This window comes from Alexandromys fortis, unplaced genomic scaffold (genome assembly GCF_014885135.2).
Source record: "Alexandromys fortis isolate MF-2015 unplaced genomic scaffold, M_Fortis_MF-2015_v1.1 scaffold_99, whole genome shotgun sequence".
In the NCBI taxonomy this organism is placed as follows: domain Eukaryota; kingdom Metazoa; phylum Chordata; class Mammalia; order Rodentia; family Cricetidae; genus Alexandromys; species Alexandromys fortis.
In genome coordinates, this window is record NW_026067982.1 from 533,368 (window position 1) to 551,544 (window position 18,177).

General features: G+C 45.1%; 1 protein-coding gene across 1 annotated transcript; it reads left to right on the top strand.

Annotated features, from left to right (window-relative positions):
* Positions 1-2,324: 2,324 nt before the first annotated feature.
* Slc10a1 (solute carrier family 10 member 1) lies at positions 2,325-16,462 on the top strand. The gene is made up of 5 exons (XM_050158505.1): positions 2,325-2,791; positions 9,411-9,621; positions 11,684-11,862; positions 13,226-13,422; positions 15,907-16,462. Exons 1-5 carry the CDS (start codon positions 2,436-2,438, stop codon positions 16,050-16,052), a joined length of 1,089 nt encoding a protein of 362 aa, XP_050014462.1. The 5' UTR covers positions 2,325-2,435; the 3' UTR covers positions 16,053-16,462.
* Positions 16,463-18,177: the final 1,715 nt, after the last annotated feature.

The window sequence follows — 18,177 nt, forward strand, 5'->3', positions numbered from 1 at the left end:
GGATACTTTGAATTCTCTCGGTTTAACTTACATTCTCTAGTCTCATTGCATTTGTTTCAAATTGCCCCTCCTCTCCTGATGAATAGAAGCGCCACTTCTCCCAGAGTTGTTCTGAGCCCCCATACAAGCTGCTATTTTTGCTGCTCTATGCTCTCTCTCTTGAAGTAAGAATCCCATTCTTTGGGACATATTAGAATAAGTCTGCATGCGGAGATTTTCTTAGAAGCATAAGGGGAAACTACATGCTGAGTATCTTTGGAAGGAACTGATTGGCCGGAGCACAAGGGAATGTCTGGCTTTTTACTGTACACTTTATTTTTTTTAACTTTAAGCCACATATATGCTGAGATCCTGTCTATATATGGGATTTATAGAGGAAAAAATATGTAACAGAATAGGCATGGCCTTAGAATCCTAGCCTTTCCTCTGAGAGCCTTTTCCAAGCTTGCTGGCCTGTGGGTTCTGCCTGCTCTCAGGAACTGCCCTGAATGTTCAACATTTGGATATTTTGGGTTAAGCTTTTGTTAGATTTAATGTTTTCTTTAACTGATGAGTCTATTTCCTCTATTGTATCTTCAGCACTAGAGATTCTCTCTTCCAACTCTTGTATTCTGCTGTTCATGCTTACGTTTGTGGTTCCTGATCTTTTTCTCATGATTTCTGTTTCTATAATTCCTTCAACTTGTGTTTTCTTTATTGTTTCTATTTCAGTTTTCAAGTCCTGAATAGTTTCTTTTACAGGTTTGATTTTTCTTGGTTTTCTTTAAGAGATTTGCTGATATCTTCCAATTTTGTGTTTGTCTTTTCCTCAATTTCTTTAAGAGAATTTCTCATTTCATCTTTAAAAATTTCAAACATTCTCTTGAAGGTATTGTTTAGGTCATTTTCTTCTGGTTCATCCATATTTGGCTGTTCATGTCTGGCTGTTGTAGGGTCTTTAGGTTTTACTGGTATTGTGTTGCTCTTTGTGGTGTAGCATGTGGTCTCACTTTTTCTACTAATCTTTTTATCTAATAGGTGTGTTTGGGGCTGTCTGAGATTCAGTAAAATCATCTTCTAGGTGCCAGTGAATCCAAAGCTCAGATGGTTGTTCCTCGTGGTACAGTCAGTGTCACAGTTCTAGTTACCCCATGGTTACTCAGTGTTCCTGGAGATAGCTCAGAGCTCATATACTTTGCTCTTCTCCCTTGCAGTTTGCTGTCTCAGGCCTACTTTGGCCTAGGTTGCCAGCTTTGCTCTGTTTCTGTAAATCCTGGTCTGGATCCCCTCCTGCAGAAGTCCCTGGCTTGGAGTTGAAACTGTTCTGGTGGAGATCACTTAATTCTGGATCTGGTCGCTGGCTCAATCCTGATCTGCCAGTGGCCCCGACTGGGTTGGCTTCCAGGACTGGATTTGCTCCTGGCTTCTGTTCCTGGTGGAGCTTGTTTCCCCAGGCCCTCAAAAACTGTGCTTCTAAAAGAGCCACTGTTTCCCACTCCTGGCAGGGATGGAAGGAGTGTGGTACAGTTCAGTCACATCTGCCTCTTTTGCATGCCGATGTTGCATGCCTCAAACCTGGCAGCCTGAGACGCACAGGTTCAATATGCAAAAGTAGAGCCCTCAGGAGCTCAGCAAGAAAAGATTGCTCATTTTCCCTCCTTCCTCACAAGTTTCTCAAGCCACAGGTGCCTCGGGCACAGCTAGCCTCCACAAGAGTTCCTTCTGAGCGGTGCTTTGCATAGAGTCTTCCAAGAATCCGACCGCACTCCAGAAAGTTCTTCCCTCTGGAGGTAAGTAAGCCTTTCAGGGGTTCATTGTGTGCCCCCTCCCGCCCCCGCAGGACACTTTTGGGTACAAAACGAGGTCTCACAGGAGCAAAGCAGTGAACACATCCTCTCCTGCAGGCAGCAACACCACCGGCCCCTCTACTGTCCCACTGCCCGTGGGCCATGCCTATGTGAGGGAACCAAAGGCAGCGTGGTCCCTTTCACTTGGGCACAAATGGTGATTCACTGGGCTTGGGGCAGGCACCTTCCCAGGCAAACAACCTGAGGCATCAGGGACTGGGCTGGAAGCAGGAGCTAAAGAGAAGAGGAAAAAGTAGGCTTGCTTTGTTGTAGGTCCTTGGGTGGGGTCTCAGAGACGCTAGAGAAGCTTGGTCAATTGGGGGCAGAGGAATGAACCAGCCCTGTGCTGGGTGTGAGTGGCACCCAGCAGGCACAGAGGTCAGGAAACTTGAGCAAGGTAGGGAATCCGGGGAGATAAGGCTGTGACTCTCCTCCCCGTGGAGTGGAGCCACAGCCTGAGCCCTGGCTCTGCTGGTTGCGTCATCTTTTATTTGCCCACAGCTACGTTTTGTTCAGAAACTCTGTCCTGAACTAAAGAAAACATCCAGCAAGCACTGGGCAAGGAAGGCCAGCGGCGGAGAACAAGGGTGGTCTCGGCCGTGCCAGAGGATGGAGGTGCACAATGTATCGGTCCCCTTCAATTTCTCTCTGCCGCCTGGCTTTGGCCACCGCGCCACAGACAAGGCACTGAGCATCATCCTGGTGTTCATGCTGCTGTTCATCATGTTCTCCTTGGGCTGCACCATGGAGTTCAGCAAGATCAAGGCTCACTTCTTAAAGCCCAAAGGGGTGATCATTGCCATGTTGTCGCAGTACGGCATCATGCCCCTCGCTGCCTTTGTCCTGGGCAAGGTCTTCCGTCTAAACCCAATCGAGGCATTGGCCATCCTCATCTGTGGCTGCTCGCCTGGAGGGAACCTGTCCAACCTCTTCACCCTGGCCGTGAAGGGAGACATGAACCTCAGGTAGGACTGAGGGTTAGGAGGGAGTGGGGTGGGATGGGGTGAGGCAGAGACATCATCATCTGGGGGAAGTCCGGGCTGGGGACCAGGACAGGGGGAGGTTGGAAGTAGGAGTTGGATTAAGGTTGGCACTGATAGTCAAAGGCTTGTGCTAAATCAGGACAGGCTCTGGAGGCTCTTTGTTTTGAGTACCATGTGAAAGATGTCAAGCTGGTCAAGAGGCACCCCGGAACTCACAGAAGTGTCTCAAGGATTGTTGTAAAGGAGCACAGATTTTAACCAGGGTCCCTGAGAACTGAAGTCACCTAACTATGGCATGGTATTGGCTCTGAAGCTGAAAAACTAGAATGGGCAATATGGGTTCTGAACATTCCAGGGAGACCAGGGTGGTGACTTGGACCAAATGAGCATCTCAAATTCCTGCAGAGAAGAGACTCCAAAGGTTCTCCCCCAGTATATGGGCATCCAAGGTATGCTGAGACCCATCAGCCAGTTGACAGATGTAGTGAGAGCCATCTGAAGACACCTCAGGTAGAGTTGAGGTCCCAGCACTTGCCCCGGTTAGTCTAACAATCAGAGAGCAAGCCAACAGCAGCCTGAGCTCAAAACATCCTGATCAGAAACCAGCAAGGTCCCTCTCCTGAACAGCCTGACTCCTCGGGCTTGGTGGGGTTATCTGTCCTTCACACAAGTGTGACTCTTTTTTTTTTTTTTTTTTTTTTTTTTTGATTTTTCGAGACAGGGTTTCTCTGTGGCTTTGGAGCCTGTCCTGGAACTAGCTCTGTAGACCAGGCTGGTCTCGAACTCACAGAGATCCGCCTGCCTCTGCCTCCCGAGTGCTGGGATTAAAGGCGTGCGCCACCACCGCTACAAGTGTGACTCTTGCCTACAGAGGAGGCCCTCTTGACTGCTTGGTTCATCCATGCAATGGCTGAACTCACTAGCAGAAGCAAAGCTTCAGGCTTAAGCCAGTCTCCTCTAGGTCTGTCCTGAATGGAGATGTTCAGTGACAGGTGAAGCCAGGAACCTAGAGCTATCAGCTTGGGTTCATGTGCATCCTGCCTGTGGCTGAAGTTTACAAAGAAACCCAACCAAGAAGCCTCTCCCACTGAGGCGAGGCAACACTAGTGTAACTAGGGGGAGGGGCAAGGTTTGTCATACCTTATGTGTCCCAAGAACCCCAGGTTAAGTCTCAGCTCCGATGCAGAAGGAATTTGAGTCACACTAGTTAGAGAAGGGACAGTCTGAGGGAACCTGTTATCTGTGGCAGCGGCAGAACACAAATGGGGTTGGGGACCATATGAAGGACAATGGGCGAGCTTTTAAGCGTAACCAAGTGTCCCATTCTCACCACCTGGTGACTGCTAATGAGACCTCTCCAGTATCAGCTGCTCTGAAAGGTGGAAGGCCTCCCATGACCCCCAGCTTGTGGTGAGATCAAGAACAGGGCCCTGTGTGCTGCTGCTTGCCCGGCCTCTGGTTCCAAGTTCCAGACTCTGCCACAGGTGTTTCTGTGGCCACCTTCTGTCAAAGTCCCTTCCTCCCAAGCAAACTGACCTACTTATACACATTAACCATGCCTTGATTCCCACTGGCTGAGTGGGAATATTATTCTCCTGCCCTGCCAGACTTTGAGTCCCAGTTGTCCTGAAAAGTTGCGACACGTGCTGGCAATGACAGTGGGTACTAAACATTCTTTTCAACACGAATTTTAAACTTGTTTTATGCATGTGGGGGTTTGCCTGCATGCATGGCTCCTCTGCACTGCCTGTGTGCCTAGTGCCCAAAGAGGCCAGAAGAGGGCGCTGAATTCTCCTGGAACCTGAGTTACAGATGGTTCTGGGATGCAGTGTGGGTGCCAGGAATCAAACCCAGATCTTCTGGAAGAGCAGCTAGTGTTAACCACTGAGCCTTCTCTCCAGCGCCCCTCCCCCAAAAGTACTATTTTATTCTTTTTTGTTGTTGTTTGCTTTCTTGCTTATGTTTTTTCGAGACAGTGTTTCTCTGTGGTTTTGGAGCCTGTCCTGGAACTAGTTCTTGTAGACCAGGCTGGCCTCGAACTCGCAGATCCTCCTGCTTCTGCCTCCCGAGTGCTGGGATTAAAGGCGTGCGCCACCACCGCCCAGCCTATTTTATTCTCTGAATACCCTGTTGTCCACGGTATACTCCGGCACTGATCCTTGTTTCGGTGGCTGGCACGGACAGGTGCATATAGCAGGGAGTACCATAACTGACCACATTCACAGATGAGGAAACAGTCGTAGGACTTAACACCTTTGGCCGGGCAGGTGCGTCTACTCAGACCTCTTGCGAGCTAGCCTGTTCACTGCAGAGTGAATAGAGGCTGCCTGCCAGGCTCAAAGGCCCTGGTCCCACTGATCAGTCATGCGTATTGTACAGGAGGGGAATCCATAGTCACAGTTTTCTGCTTTTCTTTTTAAAGGACATTTATTTCTATTTTATATGTATGAGTGTTTTCTCTGTGTGTATGTAAGGACACTGTGTACATGTCCTGGATCCCCTGAAACTGAAGCCATAGATGGTTGTGAGTCACTAAGTGGATGCTAAGAGTTGAACCCTGGCTGAACCATCTCTCCAGCCCTAAGTTTTCTACTTCTCAAAAGAAAATTGAACCTCCAACTTTAGGTAAAATCTCCAAAACTTCAAACATCAAAAAGTCATACGAATGTACCTAAAAGGCTGTACAAACCAAGCAGTGTCTAAGGGTCAGATGTGGCTCCAAGGTCTACTTTGAAGCCTCTCTTTAAGCTCACTAAGTCCCACTTAGAGTTAGAAGTAAATGGTGAGACTCCTAGTACTTCCGTTTTACTCACTAGGAATCAGGAGTCAGGAAACCTGCCAACGGTCTCCTAAGAGCTGAGCAAAAGTTGTGTCCAGAACAGGCTAGAGCCCTCTCCCCTGGTTATTCTGTCTTCCAAATGGATTAAGTCTGAGGGGGGACACCAGACAGCCAGACAGGGGAGTTCCTTCCTCAAAGACACAGGAAGAGAAAACACCTATAAGTGAGCTTGTTTGGAACAACCCTGACTACTCTTGCCATCCTCAAACTCCCCTGCTCCCTGTAACCTGCTGGTCCCCAAACACCCCAGAGCCAGTGCCTCGGGGAGACAAAAGGCCTGGATATCACTCCATGATCCCTACAAGTTCCCCACTATGACTTGGGAAGCCATTGGAATTCCTATACCTTTCCCACCTCACCATAGGGACAGGATGGTCACTTCACAGTGGCCTCAGCTTGTACCTCTCATCTTTCTAATCAAGTTTAGAGATTCAAAAAAAAAAAAAAAAAAAAGCAGGGTCTATTCAACATGATTATTCTTAAGCAAGAAGGGGCTGGGTACAGTGGTGCATGTCTGTCAACCCAGCTACCCGGGTGACTGAGGTAGGCGAAAGCTTAAGAGTCCATCTCAAAATAAAAGAACTTGGAAGAAAGCCTGGTATGGTGGCCTGTGACGCCAGCACGAAGGCAAAGACAGAAGGCAGCAGGAGTTCAAGGTCACCCTCCACAGACCCTGTCTGAAAAAGCAAAAACAAAGACCATATATAGGAAGAAAGAATGAAAACATAAACATGCTATCCCACTGTAACCAGAAACAAGGTCCCCAGTGTTGCAACGGTCCCAATCTTAGGAGCTAGAATCTGAGGTCACCTCCCATCCAGGTCCTTTAGGGTAAACTGAGGATCGCAAGTCACAGATGCCGGTAGGTTGGGGCTGTGATACCTCTGACAGCCCCCAGTATCTATGATTGTGGAGGAAAATGCCCGAGGTTCTGGAAACATGGCTCTACACATCTAAGGGGACATAGGCACACAAAGTCCCAGAACACAGTCTAGAACTCCTGACACAAAGCCAAAGTAAGCATGATTTCTCTGGACAGGAGGACAAGCACATGACTTGTAAGTTGGTCTTCTACCAAGAGACCGACAGCTTGCACAGAAGCACCCATACACTTCTCAATCTCATTCCCTCCAGCACACCTCAGAGGGAATACCTCCCAGGATTTGGCTCCAGCAACTCCAAGGACATTTTTTAAAGCATCTATTTATTATGTATACATTGTTTTGTGTTTATGTCTACAGGCCAGAAGAGGGCACCATATCTCATTACAGATGGTTGTGAGCCATCATGTGGTTGCTGGGAATAGAACTCAGGACCTCTGGAAGAACAGCCAGTGCTCGTAACCTCTGAGCCATCTCTCCAGCAACCCCCACCCCCACCAAGGGCATTTTTAAACTTTTGTTTTAGGTTGCTGTTTGTGACAGAATCTAGCATAGCCCAGGCTAGTTTTGAACTCACTGTGTAGTCAAACATGACCTTGAACTTGATTTCCAACCCCCTGCTGACTGCTGTGATTACCAGACGCCATTCCTGGCTTAAATGTGTCTGTGTACCTGTGTGCCCTGGGTATGCATGTATCTGCTGAGGCCAGGAGAGGATGTCAGAACTCCTGGAGTTACAAGGGGCTAAGCCACCCAGTGTGGTACTGGGAAATGAACCTGGGTTCTCTGAAAGAACAGCAAGCACTCTTAAGTGCTAAACCATTTTTTCCAGGCCTTGGTTCTCTCCCTTTATATTTTTTTTTAAGGTTTATGTATTTTATGTACAAGAGTGCTTTGTACTTCAAACACACCAGAAGAGGGCATCAGACCCCATTATAGGTGGTTGCTGGGAATTAAACTCATCGTCTCTGGAAGAGCAATTAGTGTTCTTAACCCTGACCATCTCTCGCGCCCCCCCCCATTCTCTTTAAAAACTATCACTATACATACATACAAGATATTTTCAAACTATTACAGATAATCTACTGTATTTGCATGTTTTCAATTTGGTATCATACAGTTGGATCATATATTTGGCAATTTGCTCTGAGAGCCAGTGCCTTAGCTTCCTGACCAGAAGCAACATGGAAAGGGGTTTATTTTACCTTACAGCTAGTTCATCATCCAGGGAAGTCAGGGCAGGAATTCAAGACAGGAGCTGATGCAGAGCCCACAGAGCATTGCCAGTCACTGGCTTGCTCCTCATGAGATTCCTCAGCCTGCTTTCTGACAGCACCTAGCACCACCAGCCCACAGGTGGCACCACACAGTGAGCTGGGCCCTTCCCCCCCATCCTCAATCAAGACAAATGTCCTACAGGCTTATCAATGAGCCAATTAATTCTATGGAGGCATTTTCTCCAATCAAGATTCCTTCTTCCCAGATGACACTACTTTGTGTCAAGCTGACACAAAAACTAGCCAGCAGTTAGGCTTGTCAGTAGAATACCTACTGTGTGTATTTGAACTGTCGTGTGGTTTGCTGCGCTTACATTTTGGGACACATTCCTGACTCCACGGCCTGCTTCTATAGACAGCCCTGTGCATGGGTCTCTTTTTCCCAGGTCAAAGTATGGATAGGAAAAGCAGGAATTGGAAATCATGGGATTCCCACGTCAGCAAGGAAGCTCCCAGTTGTTCGACTTCACACTTCAACATAGGAATTGTTTTCCGCATCTTTTTATTTGGACTCTCCGGGCTTTGTCAATTTTGGCAACCGGTCAGTTGTAGCAAACCACATTTCCAATGGATGTCATGCAAGGCCTAGCACCTTTTCCGAGTTAACTAGTCACTTGGGTGTCCTCATCTGGAAATGGGATGGACTGTGTTTCTACGGGGTTGTTCTCAAAGAACTTTACTGATTTGCAAAGTGATTTGAATGTTATCTCCTCACAGCGTGGGATTTACACGTATATGTTGAACTCTATACTGCTTTGTCTTGACTAGTCAGAGGTTTAATAAATATGTCCTATATTTTCTTTTTTAGAAAATTACCTTTACACAGCTACTAGGTGGTTATAAAAAAAAGAAATTTACCTTCCAGCCAGGCAATAGCACACAGCTTTAATTCCAGCACTTGGGAGGCTGAAGCAGGCGGATCTCTGTGAGTTCAAGGCCAACCTGGTCTACAAGAGCTAGTTCCAGGGCAGGCTCCAAAGCTATAGTGAAACCATGTCTCGAAAAAAACAACACAACCAAAACAGCCTTTCACATGGAATTGTTTTGTTTTATAACAGCTCTCGCTATCCTGGAACTTGCTAATCTTACATTTCCATGTGAATATTTTTAGAACCATTCATTTTTTTCTCCCAATACTATTTAGTACCACCTCTTATTAGTCAAACATGGTTGGGCTTTTATCCAAACTCTATCGTATTGGCCAATCAATGTGCCTGTCTTTTCTATCAGTCCATTTTCTTAAGCAAAGACCATGGAGGAATGCTGTTTCCTAAGTTATTACTCATGCCTTGCTCATGACCACCTGCCCAGGGATGACATGCACAGTGAGATGGGCCCCCCAACATCAATCACCAATCAAAAAAAAAAAAGTAGTTTTATTTAAATTGAAATGGCATCTTCTTCAATAAAGCACAAGGGGTCTGTCTGCTTTCTATTCTAACAGTTACTATGTACAATTTAAGTCAAAACTCGGAAAAAAAAAAAAAGGCTGCATGTTGCTGGCCAAGAAAATGGGATAAGGTATGCAGCCCAACAGTGTCTGGCATACAGAAGGTACTCAAACATCTAATTGGTTTTTCTTTGTTCTGTTATCTTCCACTCAGCATTGTGATGACCACCTGCTCCTCCTTCACTGCCTTGGGCATGATGCCTCTCCTCTTGTACATCTACACCAAAGGGATCTATGACGGGGATCTTAAGGACAAGGTGCCCTACAAAGGCATTATTATATCGCTGGTCATGGTTCTCATCCCTTGTAGCATAGGAATCTTCCTCAAAACCAAAAAGCCACAATATGTTCCCTACATCGTCAAGGTAAGAAAACTCAGGGCCCTGCTTAAATAAAGCATTATGACTGAGCCATTACCACCATAGGCTACTTAGGAGAGCTCTTTCTTCTTTGACTTGCTCACTAGGGGCTCTGGTTGGATGCTGGGTCACTTGGCAACAGCAGCATCAACTCACAGCATCAACTCATGTCAGACGGGCACTCACATCCCAAGATGAGCAGAGAGGCCCACAGTACTTCCTAGTAGCATCACCCCAAGGATCTGCCTTTAATCAAAAGAGGGGGCTGGAGAGATGGCTCAGTGGTTAAGAGCATTGTCTGCTCTTCCAAAGATCCTGAGTTCGATTCCCAGCAACCACATGGTGGTTCACAACCATCTGTAATGAGGTCTGGTGCCCTCTTCTGGCCTGCAGGCATACACACAGATGGAATATTATATACATAATAAATATTTAAAAAAAAAAGACATGTGGGAGGTGGGTGAAGATCACACACATCAGGTTTTCCTTACACAAGTAAAATAAAGTCTATTCTATAGTTCCTTGTGGGATTGTAATAGGAAACATCAAGAGAAAGTGAACACAGTATACATTAATTATAGTATAATTAAATTTATATTCCCTCTTTGATGCCATACATTGAGGGCTTGCTGTCTTCAGTTTGTCACATTTGAAGGTAAAGTAACGCGCAAAATAAGAGTCCAACAACAGCAAGCAAACAAGCCTTTTTTTGCTTTTAAGACTTTTAAGTCTTTTAAGACTGCTGAAGGCCTGAATGGGGATTGAGCCAGACACACAGCCTGGGATTTACAAAAGCCTGGAGAGAGGCCAACTAGAGAACAGAGGTTAACAGGGCAAACTTGGCTAACTTTAGCTACAAGACTAACAGGGAAACATTTCCAGCATTTCACAGAAAGACAGATGTTCACAAGAAACACTGCACAGCCGGGCGGTGGTGGCACACGCCTTTAATCCCAGCACTTGGGAGGCAGAGGCAGGTGGATCTCTGAGTTCGAGACCAGCCTGGTCTACAGAGCTAGTTCCAGAACAGGCTCCAAAACCACAGAGAAACCCTGTCTCGAAAAACCAAAAAAAAAAAAAAAAACCAACACTGTGCACAGATAGGGCACCCATCATTGCTTGCCCTTAGAAGAATGAGAAACTGGTCAAGTTACCCATACCCTCCAACCTTCTCAGCCTCCTGTACACAACAGTTCTAGGTGGCCAGCTAGGAGCACAAGGCCAAGACCCTGTCTCCAAAGAACAAGTAAACATCACACTCAGGAATAGACACTTAGAGTCAAGCTGAGCATATAGTTGCTAATCAGTAATTTTTTGCTATTTCTTTATTTAAAAGATGAGAAAGGCACAAATTTACACATTTTTGCCATTTTGGAGCATGCTGCAAAAAGCATTGAGGAAAACGTACATCCTTATGTTTCACAATGAAAACCCTGCACAGTCATTTCACCAGAACCTATTAAAGATTCACAGGGGTGTAGAGTCCAGCTCACCCTGAAATAGTGGTTCTCAACTTTCTTGATGCTGTAACCTTTAATACTTCAAGCTGTGGTAAACCACAACCAGTAAATTATTTTTGTTGCTAGTTCATAGCTAGTTTATTTTTAAAAAAGTATAGTTTGTTTTCTAATGGCCTTAGGCAACCCCCCTGAAAGGTCCATTTAAACCCCCCTCCCATACACACACAAGGAGCAACCCATAAGTTGAGAACTGCTACCCTAAAACAATGAAGTCCCTCCCTATAATGTAGACCGAGGAAAGCGCCAAAGTGTTTTTAGGGGGTCTTATGCGAATGTTTACAGACTGGAAATGTCATTTATAAATATCAGCTTCATAGGACCAGGAAATCTCATCCCTTCACAAAAGATCATAAAAATTTCCCAGTAGTCTGGGCTATGTCAAAACCAACTGGCTATGCTTGGCTGATTTTACATTTACATAAGAAACCAAAAAAAAAAAAAGATGGGAGGTAAAGAAAGATTATCTTTCCTGTTATAATAAAAATGACCTCTGGTACCAACTCCCATCTCCCATCCTTCTAAAAGTCTCTTCTTGTCCCCATATCCAGGGAGGGCTGATCATCACTTTCTGCCTCAGTGTGGCTGTCACAGTCCTGTCTGTCATCAATGTGGGCAATAGCATTGTGTACGCCATGACACCACCACTGCTGGCCACCTCTTCCCTGATGCCTTTTGCTGGCTTCCTTCTGGGCTACATCCTCTCTGCTCTCTTCCAGCTCAATCCACGGTAGGTTCCTGAAGCTCCATTTTCCTCAGGGCCTTTAAGGGCTGAGCATTTCCTGGCATATGGTCAAAGGTGCCAACTGAAATACTGGGGGTGGGGGTTGAACAGCAAAGCCTGCTCTCTCACTGTTGAGATAGTGCTTCCTGGAGCTGCCTCGCAATTGATGGCACTGGGGTAGCTTCAATGCCACTAATATTCCTCTCTGCCCACTCTTCTTGCTCTTCTGACAAGAAAGAATACAGGATGGAAGTTATATGCTAAGTGGTACTCCAAAATCCAAAGCTCAGGTCTTTACAGTGCAACCCAACTCACAAATACAGTCATCAACCTGAGGGTCTGTGGGAACACCAGAGGCCCGTTACCCTAAAAACTTTCGTTGAGTTTAAAACAGTGGTTCTTAACCTTCCTAATAATGCTGTGACCCTTTAACACACCACCTATGTGGTGATGACCAATCATAACATTATCTCATTGCTACTTCATAAAATAAGTCTGTTTTCCAATGGTGTTAGGTGACCTCTGTGAAAGAGTCATTTCGACCCCCAAGTTAAGAACCACTGCCTTACAATCCCCCCCCCCTTTTTTTTGGTTTTTCGAGACAAAAGTTTCTCTGTAGCTTTGAAGCCTGTCCTGGAACTAGCTCTTGTAGACTAGGCTAGCCTCAAACTCACAGATATCCACCTGCCTCTGCCTCCTGAGTGCTAGGATTAAAGGTGTGCGCCACCACCCACCAAGGAACTCATTTCTAAACACACACAAAACCCACTATTACAAACTTGTTAGTAAAAACCAAATTACTGTGCATATTCCACACAAGGCAAAAGGCGGCTTCCCTATGACCACATTGCTGCAGTATTACTAGTTCTGGGAGCTCCAGATCACAAAGGTCATCACAATCCCCTCAAAATGCACTAAAGCTAGTAAATTAACACACTTGGAATATGTATTCATTAAATTTAAATATCCACAAAATGAAAGGCAAAATTAGGGAAGAAAAGCTTTCGAAGATACACAGTGGGGCCGACATTTGCTTTTAATGACAAGTTCTGGAGCTAGAGCTATGTAACAATCTCCTGCTGTCTATAGGCAAAAGTGCAACTGTCATCATGTAAGACTAACATAACAAAGTAATGAGTGATCTGGCTCCCAGGTTCACTTATCTGCCAGTCCCTTTCAAGTTTTAACTTAGTTCTATTAAAGAGGACCAAACAGAATTTCCAAGCAATTCAACATCAACAAACCGCCTGTTTCCTCCCACCTTCCTATGCTGGGTGCTTAGGTCTAATGGCTCACAAACAGGAAGGGCAGGCACAGCAGCTGTTAACAGCAGTTGCCTCCTGTTAAGTAACTTTTCCCTCCCTCACAGCTGCAGCCGCACCATCAGCATGGAAACAGGATTCCAAAACGTTCAACTCTGTTCTACCATCCTCAACGTGACCTTTCCCCCTGAAGTCATTGGACCACTTTTCTTCTTTCCTCTTCTGTATATGATTTTCCAACTTGCAGAAGGAATTCTCTTCATTATTATCTTTCGGTGCTATGAGAAATTCAAGCCTCCCGAGGGTGAGTACTGCCACATTGGACCTGAGCTACCAGGGTTCAGCAGGAAACCAGGGTAGCACCGAGAATGCAAGACTTTAAAAGGGTCATTTCCACCAATAGTACTCAGTAGTTGAGAAAAATCACCTGTGGAATATTCCTCAAGGGATTAAGACAGTATGAGGCCCTTATGTCTAAGCAAAAGAACCTTCACTATATGAGACCATTATGTCCAAAAGCAAGAGAACCCCCACTGTAATAGGAAAAACTACTTTGGACCAACGCTATTTCTAGGGTGTTTGTTTGGGAAGCATCAGCAATCTTACAGTATTCAGTTTTCTGTAATGAGGCCAGAACCCTACCACCCCCATAGGGAAAACACAGGATAGCCCTAATACAACAGAATCCAGAGATTCCATTCTGGTTACACAGTAATTTAATCTTCTTAAAATAAAGCTTCTTAAATACATAACTGGTATGGTTTGTACATATTACTAGAGTAGAGCTTTTTTTTTTTTTGAACCGGTTTCTCTGTGTAGCCCTGACTGTCCTAAACTTGCTCTGTAGAGTAGGCTTGTTGGCCTCAAACTCAAGAGATCCACCTGCCTCTTGCATTCTGGGACTAAAGGTGTGTTCGTTCCATTGCCAAGTGGCTTAGAGAACATTCAGAACGTAAGCCTAGATAGATTAGAATTCCTCCCCTTAAAGTGCTTCTGAGTGGTTGGAGGCAGCTGAATAGTCAAGAGCACTTTCAGGGGCTGGAAAGATGGTTCAGCAATTTAAGAACACATGGCTGCTCTTCCACAGGATCCACAAGGCAGCTCACAATCTAGTCTTAGGAGATGCCCTCTTCTGGCCTACACTGATAATGAATGCGGTGCAAAGACATGCATCGAAATAGCCATATACATATAAACAAATCGGTCTTTTAAAGTACTTGTTTACAACATGTTTACATGCACAAAGACCCATGTAGTCAGATGGCTTAGCAGTGATCACCTTTACCTGCTGGGAGTCCTTGCCACCCGAATCCTCTAACAATGTTTTTATGGTACTGTGCACTGGGGTAGTTCATGTGTACAAAGCAAATACCCTCGACCTTTCTGTAGCTCAGGTTAGCCTCAAAATGGAGATTCTCCAAGTGATCATCAAATGAGACATTATGTACCATGTCCAGACTTATCAGTAGTGGAAATCAAACTCAGGACTTGGCATGCTAGGAAAGCATTCCCAAGTCACACCCCCAGACCCCTCATCATCAATCTTTTAAGCAAAAAGCTCAACATACAAACTTTGTGACATTTCCTAACATTTTGCCTAATTACCCAATTTCTTCTGCATCGTATTGCCAGTAAAACCAAGACTGAGATTCTTCCTAGAACCCAGAAGCTGTGGTTTGTACCTCAACACATACAGAAAACTCTGCCTGGAAGTCCCATTACTAAACTAGCAAACACCAAACTTCCCTTCGCAATTAAGATGTAATCCTGGTTATCAAGAAGCCAAAAAGAAAAGCCAAGAGTACACTACAGGACACTAAAACCTTGCTGGGGGAAGAAAAAGCCTAAGTCTGAGTCTCATCTAAACAACTCAGTCATTCACTACCCAGTGGTCACCCTTTCAATATGCAGTACAATGGCGCCCTAGAGCCAACAGATTCCAGGGACGGTTCCAGAAGACCTGTAATAGCCTTCAATGTGACACTCTATGGATTTTCAATTAAGACTTTACTTAAAAAGGCCAATTTTGAAAATCCCAGTACCAAAACTGTGCTAACAGTTGACCCACCACTTCTAAAGTGTGAGAGCAGGGAGGATAGACCCTGCCTTATCTTACTTCTGTCTTCTAAGTTCCTCACCACTCTGCATAGAAGGGAAGAAAAAAAAAGATTGAGGAAGGTAGGGGTTGGCAGTCTGAAACGTCAAGATTCCCCTAAACCTCTTCCTGCTTCCCTTCCTTCAGAACTGAAGTCATTATTATTTACCCACCTTTCCTCTATGACTTTGCGGTATGAGTTGCTAGAGTGATAAATGTACAAAGCATCTGAGGTGCTAACACACCAGGGATGGGAGAAAAGCATACCCTCTGAGGTTCCTTTATTTGTAGCTGAGTAAGTTTTGTGTTTGCCTTAGTTACTTTTCTATTACTACGATACTAGACCAGGCATAGGCAACTTTTATAGAAGTGTTTACAGGAGGTCAGTTTCAAAGAGTTCACGATCATCACATCATGGCAGACAGCATGGCAGCAGGCACTGCACTGGAGCAGAAACTGACACCTTACATCTTGAACCACAAACAGGCAGAGAAAGGCTAACAAGGAATGGTGCCACATTAAGGTTTTTGAAATCACAACAGCCCACCCCCACTGACACACCCCCAACAAGGCCACCCAGTCTGATCTTTCTCAACAGTTCCTCCAATGGAAACCAAGCATCAATTACAGGCCTATAGCAGCCATTCTTATAAACCTCCGCATTATTACTCAGTCTCCATCTTACCTTCACAGATGAAACCAAGGTGACCTACAAGGCTGCTGCCACTCAAGATACTATTCCAGAAGCTCCAGAAAAAGGTACCCACAATGGGAATGTTCCTTCTACACAACCTAACCCTTCCCCCAATGGCCTGGATTCTGGTCAGGTGGCAATTTAAAATGCCTATGTAAAAAAATCAGACGCAGCAAGAAAAGGACCACCATGCTTGCCTGAATGTTTGTATAGCACTTCCAGGAAATCCGTCAGCACAATCATGAAGCCGTAACAATGGGCAACCTACCCAGGAACCCTTACCCATTCAACATGGAATCTGCTATTTGTCCAAAAAATAAACAAGAACTGGGCAAAGTGGTTCATGTTTATAATCCCAATGCTCAGTAACTGAAATGTCGACCTTAAAGTATGAAGACTGTCAAACCAAACATACTCTTCAGTAGCTATGAATGCTTATGAAGGCACTCACCTGCCCTCTACAGCAGTATCTGATTTATACTGGTTTCACTATTTACTTTCCCCTTGGTGGGTATGTTGTTCAAAAGGAAATAAACTACAACACAATGGTTCTAACTTCTGTTATTTCTTTTTTCTGTGGCACATGACTTGCGTTCAAGTTCAAGTACCCACAAAAGTGTCTTGGCAGTGGTGGCACACATCTTTAATCCCAGCACTCAGAAGTTTCAGGCCAGCCTGGTCTATGAAGTGTTCCACCAGGACAGCCAGGGCTGTTACTGAGAAACCCTTTCTCAAAAAACTAAACACATAAAAAGCAAGACAAAACTGCCACCCACCACCACATGAAAGGGCTTCAAATATCAGAAGCAAGATAAATTCCTAAGAAGCCAAGAAACAAGCCAGCACAATGACTTTTAACTACACTATCAGCAGCTTACCTGTCAGTGGCAGCAGGCACTCCAAAAACTTGGGAGACTATTACACAGAAAAATGTTTGCACCCTCATATTTCCTCTATACCTAAACATTTTGCACTTTTTACTTGGATGCCGAAAAGAACTGAAAGATGAACAAACTCCCCATTGCATACAGCTGAACACAGCTGCTTTTGTTTTTCTTAAAACAGTGATCAGGTGCAATCGCAGCCACATTAAGGCACTTAGTCTTGCAGCTTTGTCAGATAACAAGCATTCCTGGGACCAGAACAGGAAAGAACGACTGACCATTTGGGCTGTTATTAATTTAAAAAAAAAAAAAACCATGGTGCCATAGCCCTTTAAAGCTCACATGCCTGCTAAAGTAGTGGGAGGTTTGCCTCAGGTTTAAGGCCAGCCTGGGCTACAAAGTGTTCCAAGCAAGTCCATAGCATACATAGCAATCCCAACTTTCAAACCAAAGAAAGGTTACATACATGTTGGGGCAGTCTAACACCACCAATTTGGAAGAGCACAGAAGAATGACCAACTGAGGCTACATAGTAAAGTGAACGTCAGTCAAGGGTATACGCTAGCATCAACTCTTAACCACAAAATGCTTAACCTTTTTCTTACATTTTGGGTTCATCTGATCAATGATGTCCTAACACTGTGCAAGATGTGTTAACTTATGTAAGAATCTAGCATTTAGGAAAGACTGAACTGGGACTTCACAGTATCCTTAAAAATAAAGGAAAGAACAACAACAACAAAAAAAAACACCAAAAAACTAGTACTAAAACCTCCCTTAGAATTCTAAGACTGTGTGGCACACTGAATCACAGCATTCAAGAGACAGTGAGCAGGTGCATCTGAGTTTAAAGCCAGCACATAGCAAGTCCCAGATCAGCCAGGCCCACAGGCACAGTGAAACCCTGCCTCAAAAGAATCTCACTGATCAAAACTTCTCAAACCTCAGGTCTGTGCTCAATCTAAAACTTCAACCTGATGCAGTTCCCATGAAGGGCAGGCGAGGTGGCCATAAAGAGAGATGGCTGTGTCTGCCAGTGTTACGGCAACAGGTCCCTGAGTAAGCAAGCACAGTGAAATGTTCTAAGAATCAGCTGTACTTCATGGCCACTCTCTTCCTGGACTAGCAAGTCACCAGCCTTCCTAACAAGCACTCCCAAATGACAACTCTCACTCCCAAAGGCCCACTTTGAGGAGGCAAACAAGGTCATTTTTTCTACTTCTAGTCCACAAGGCAGGCATGAGTGTTACCTGGCTATAGACCTGGGATCGTAAGAACCTGAAATCCTGGATCCCTAACCAGCTGCCTTAACTTGTCCTTTGAAAAGCCCCTAAATTTCCTAAGTGGTAATGCAGCTGAGGTTAAGATGTTCTGCTATCGAATACT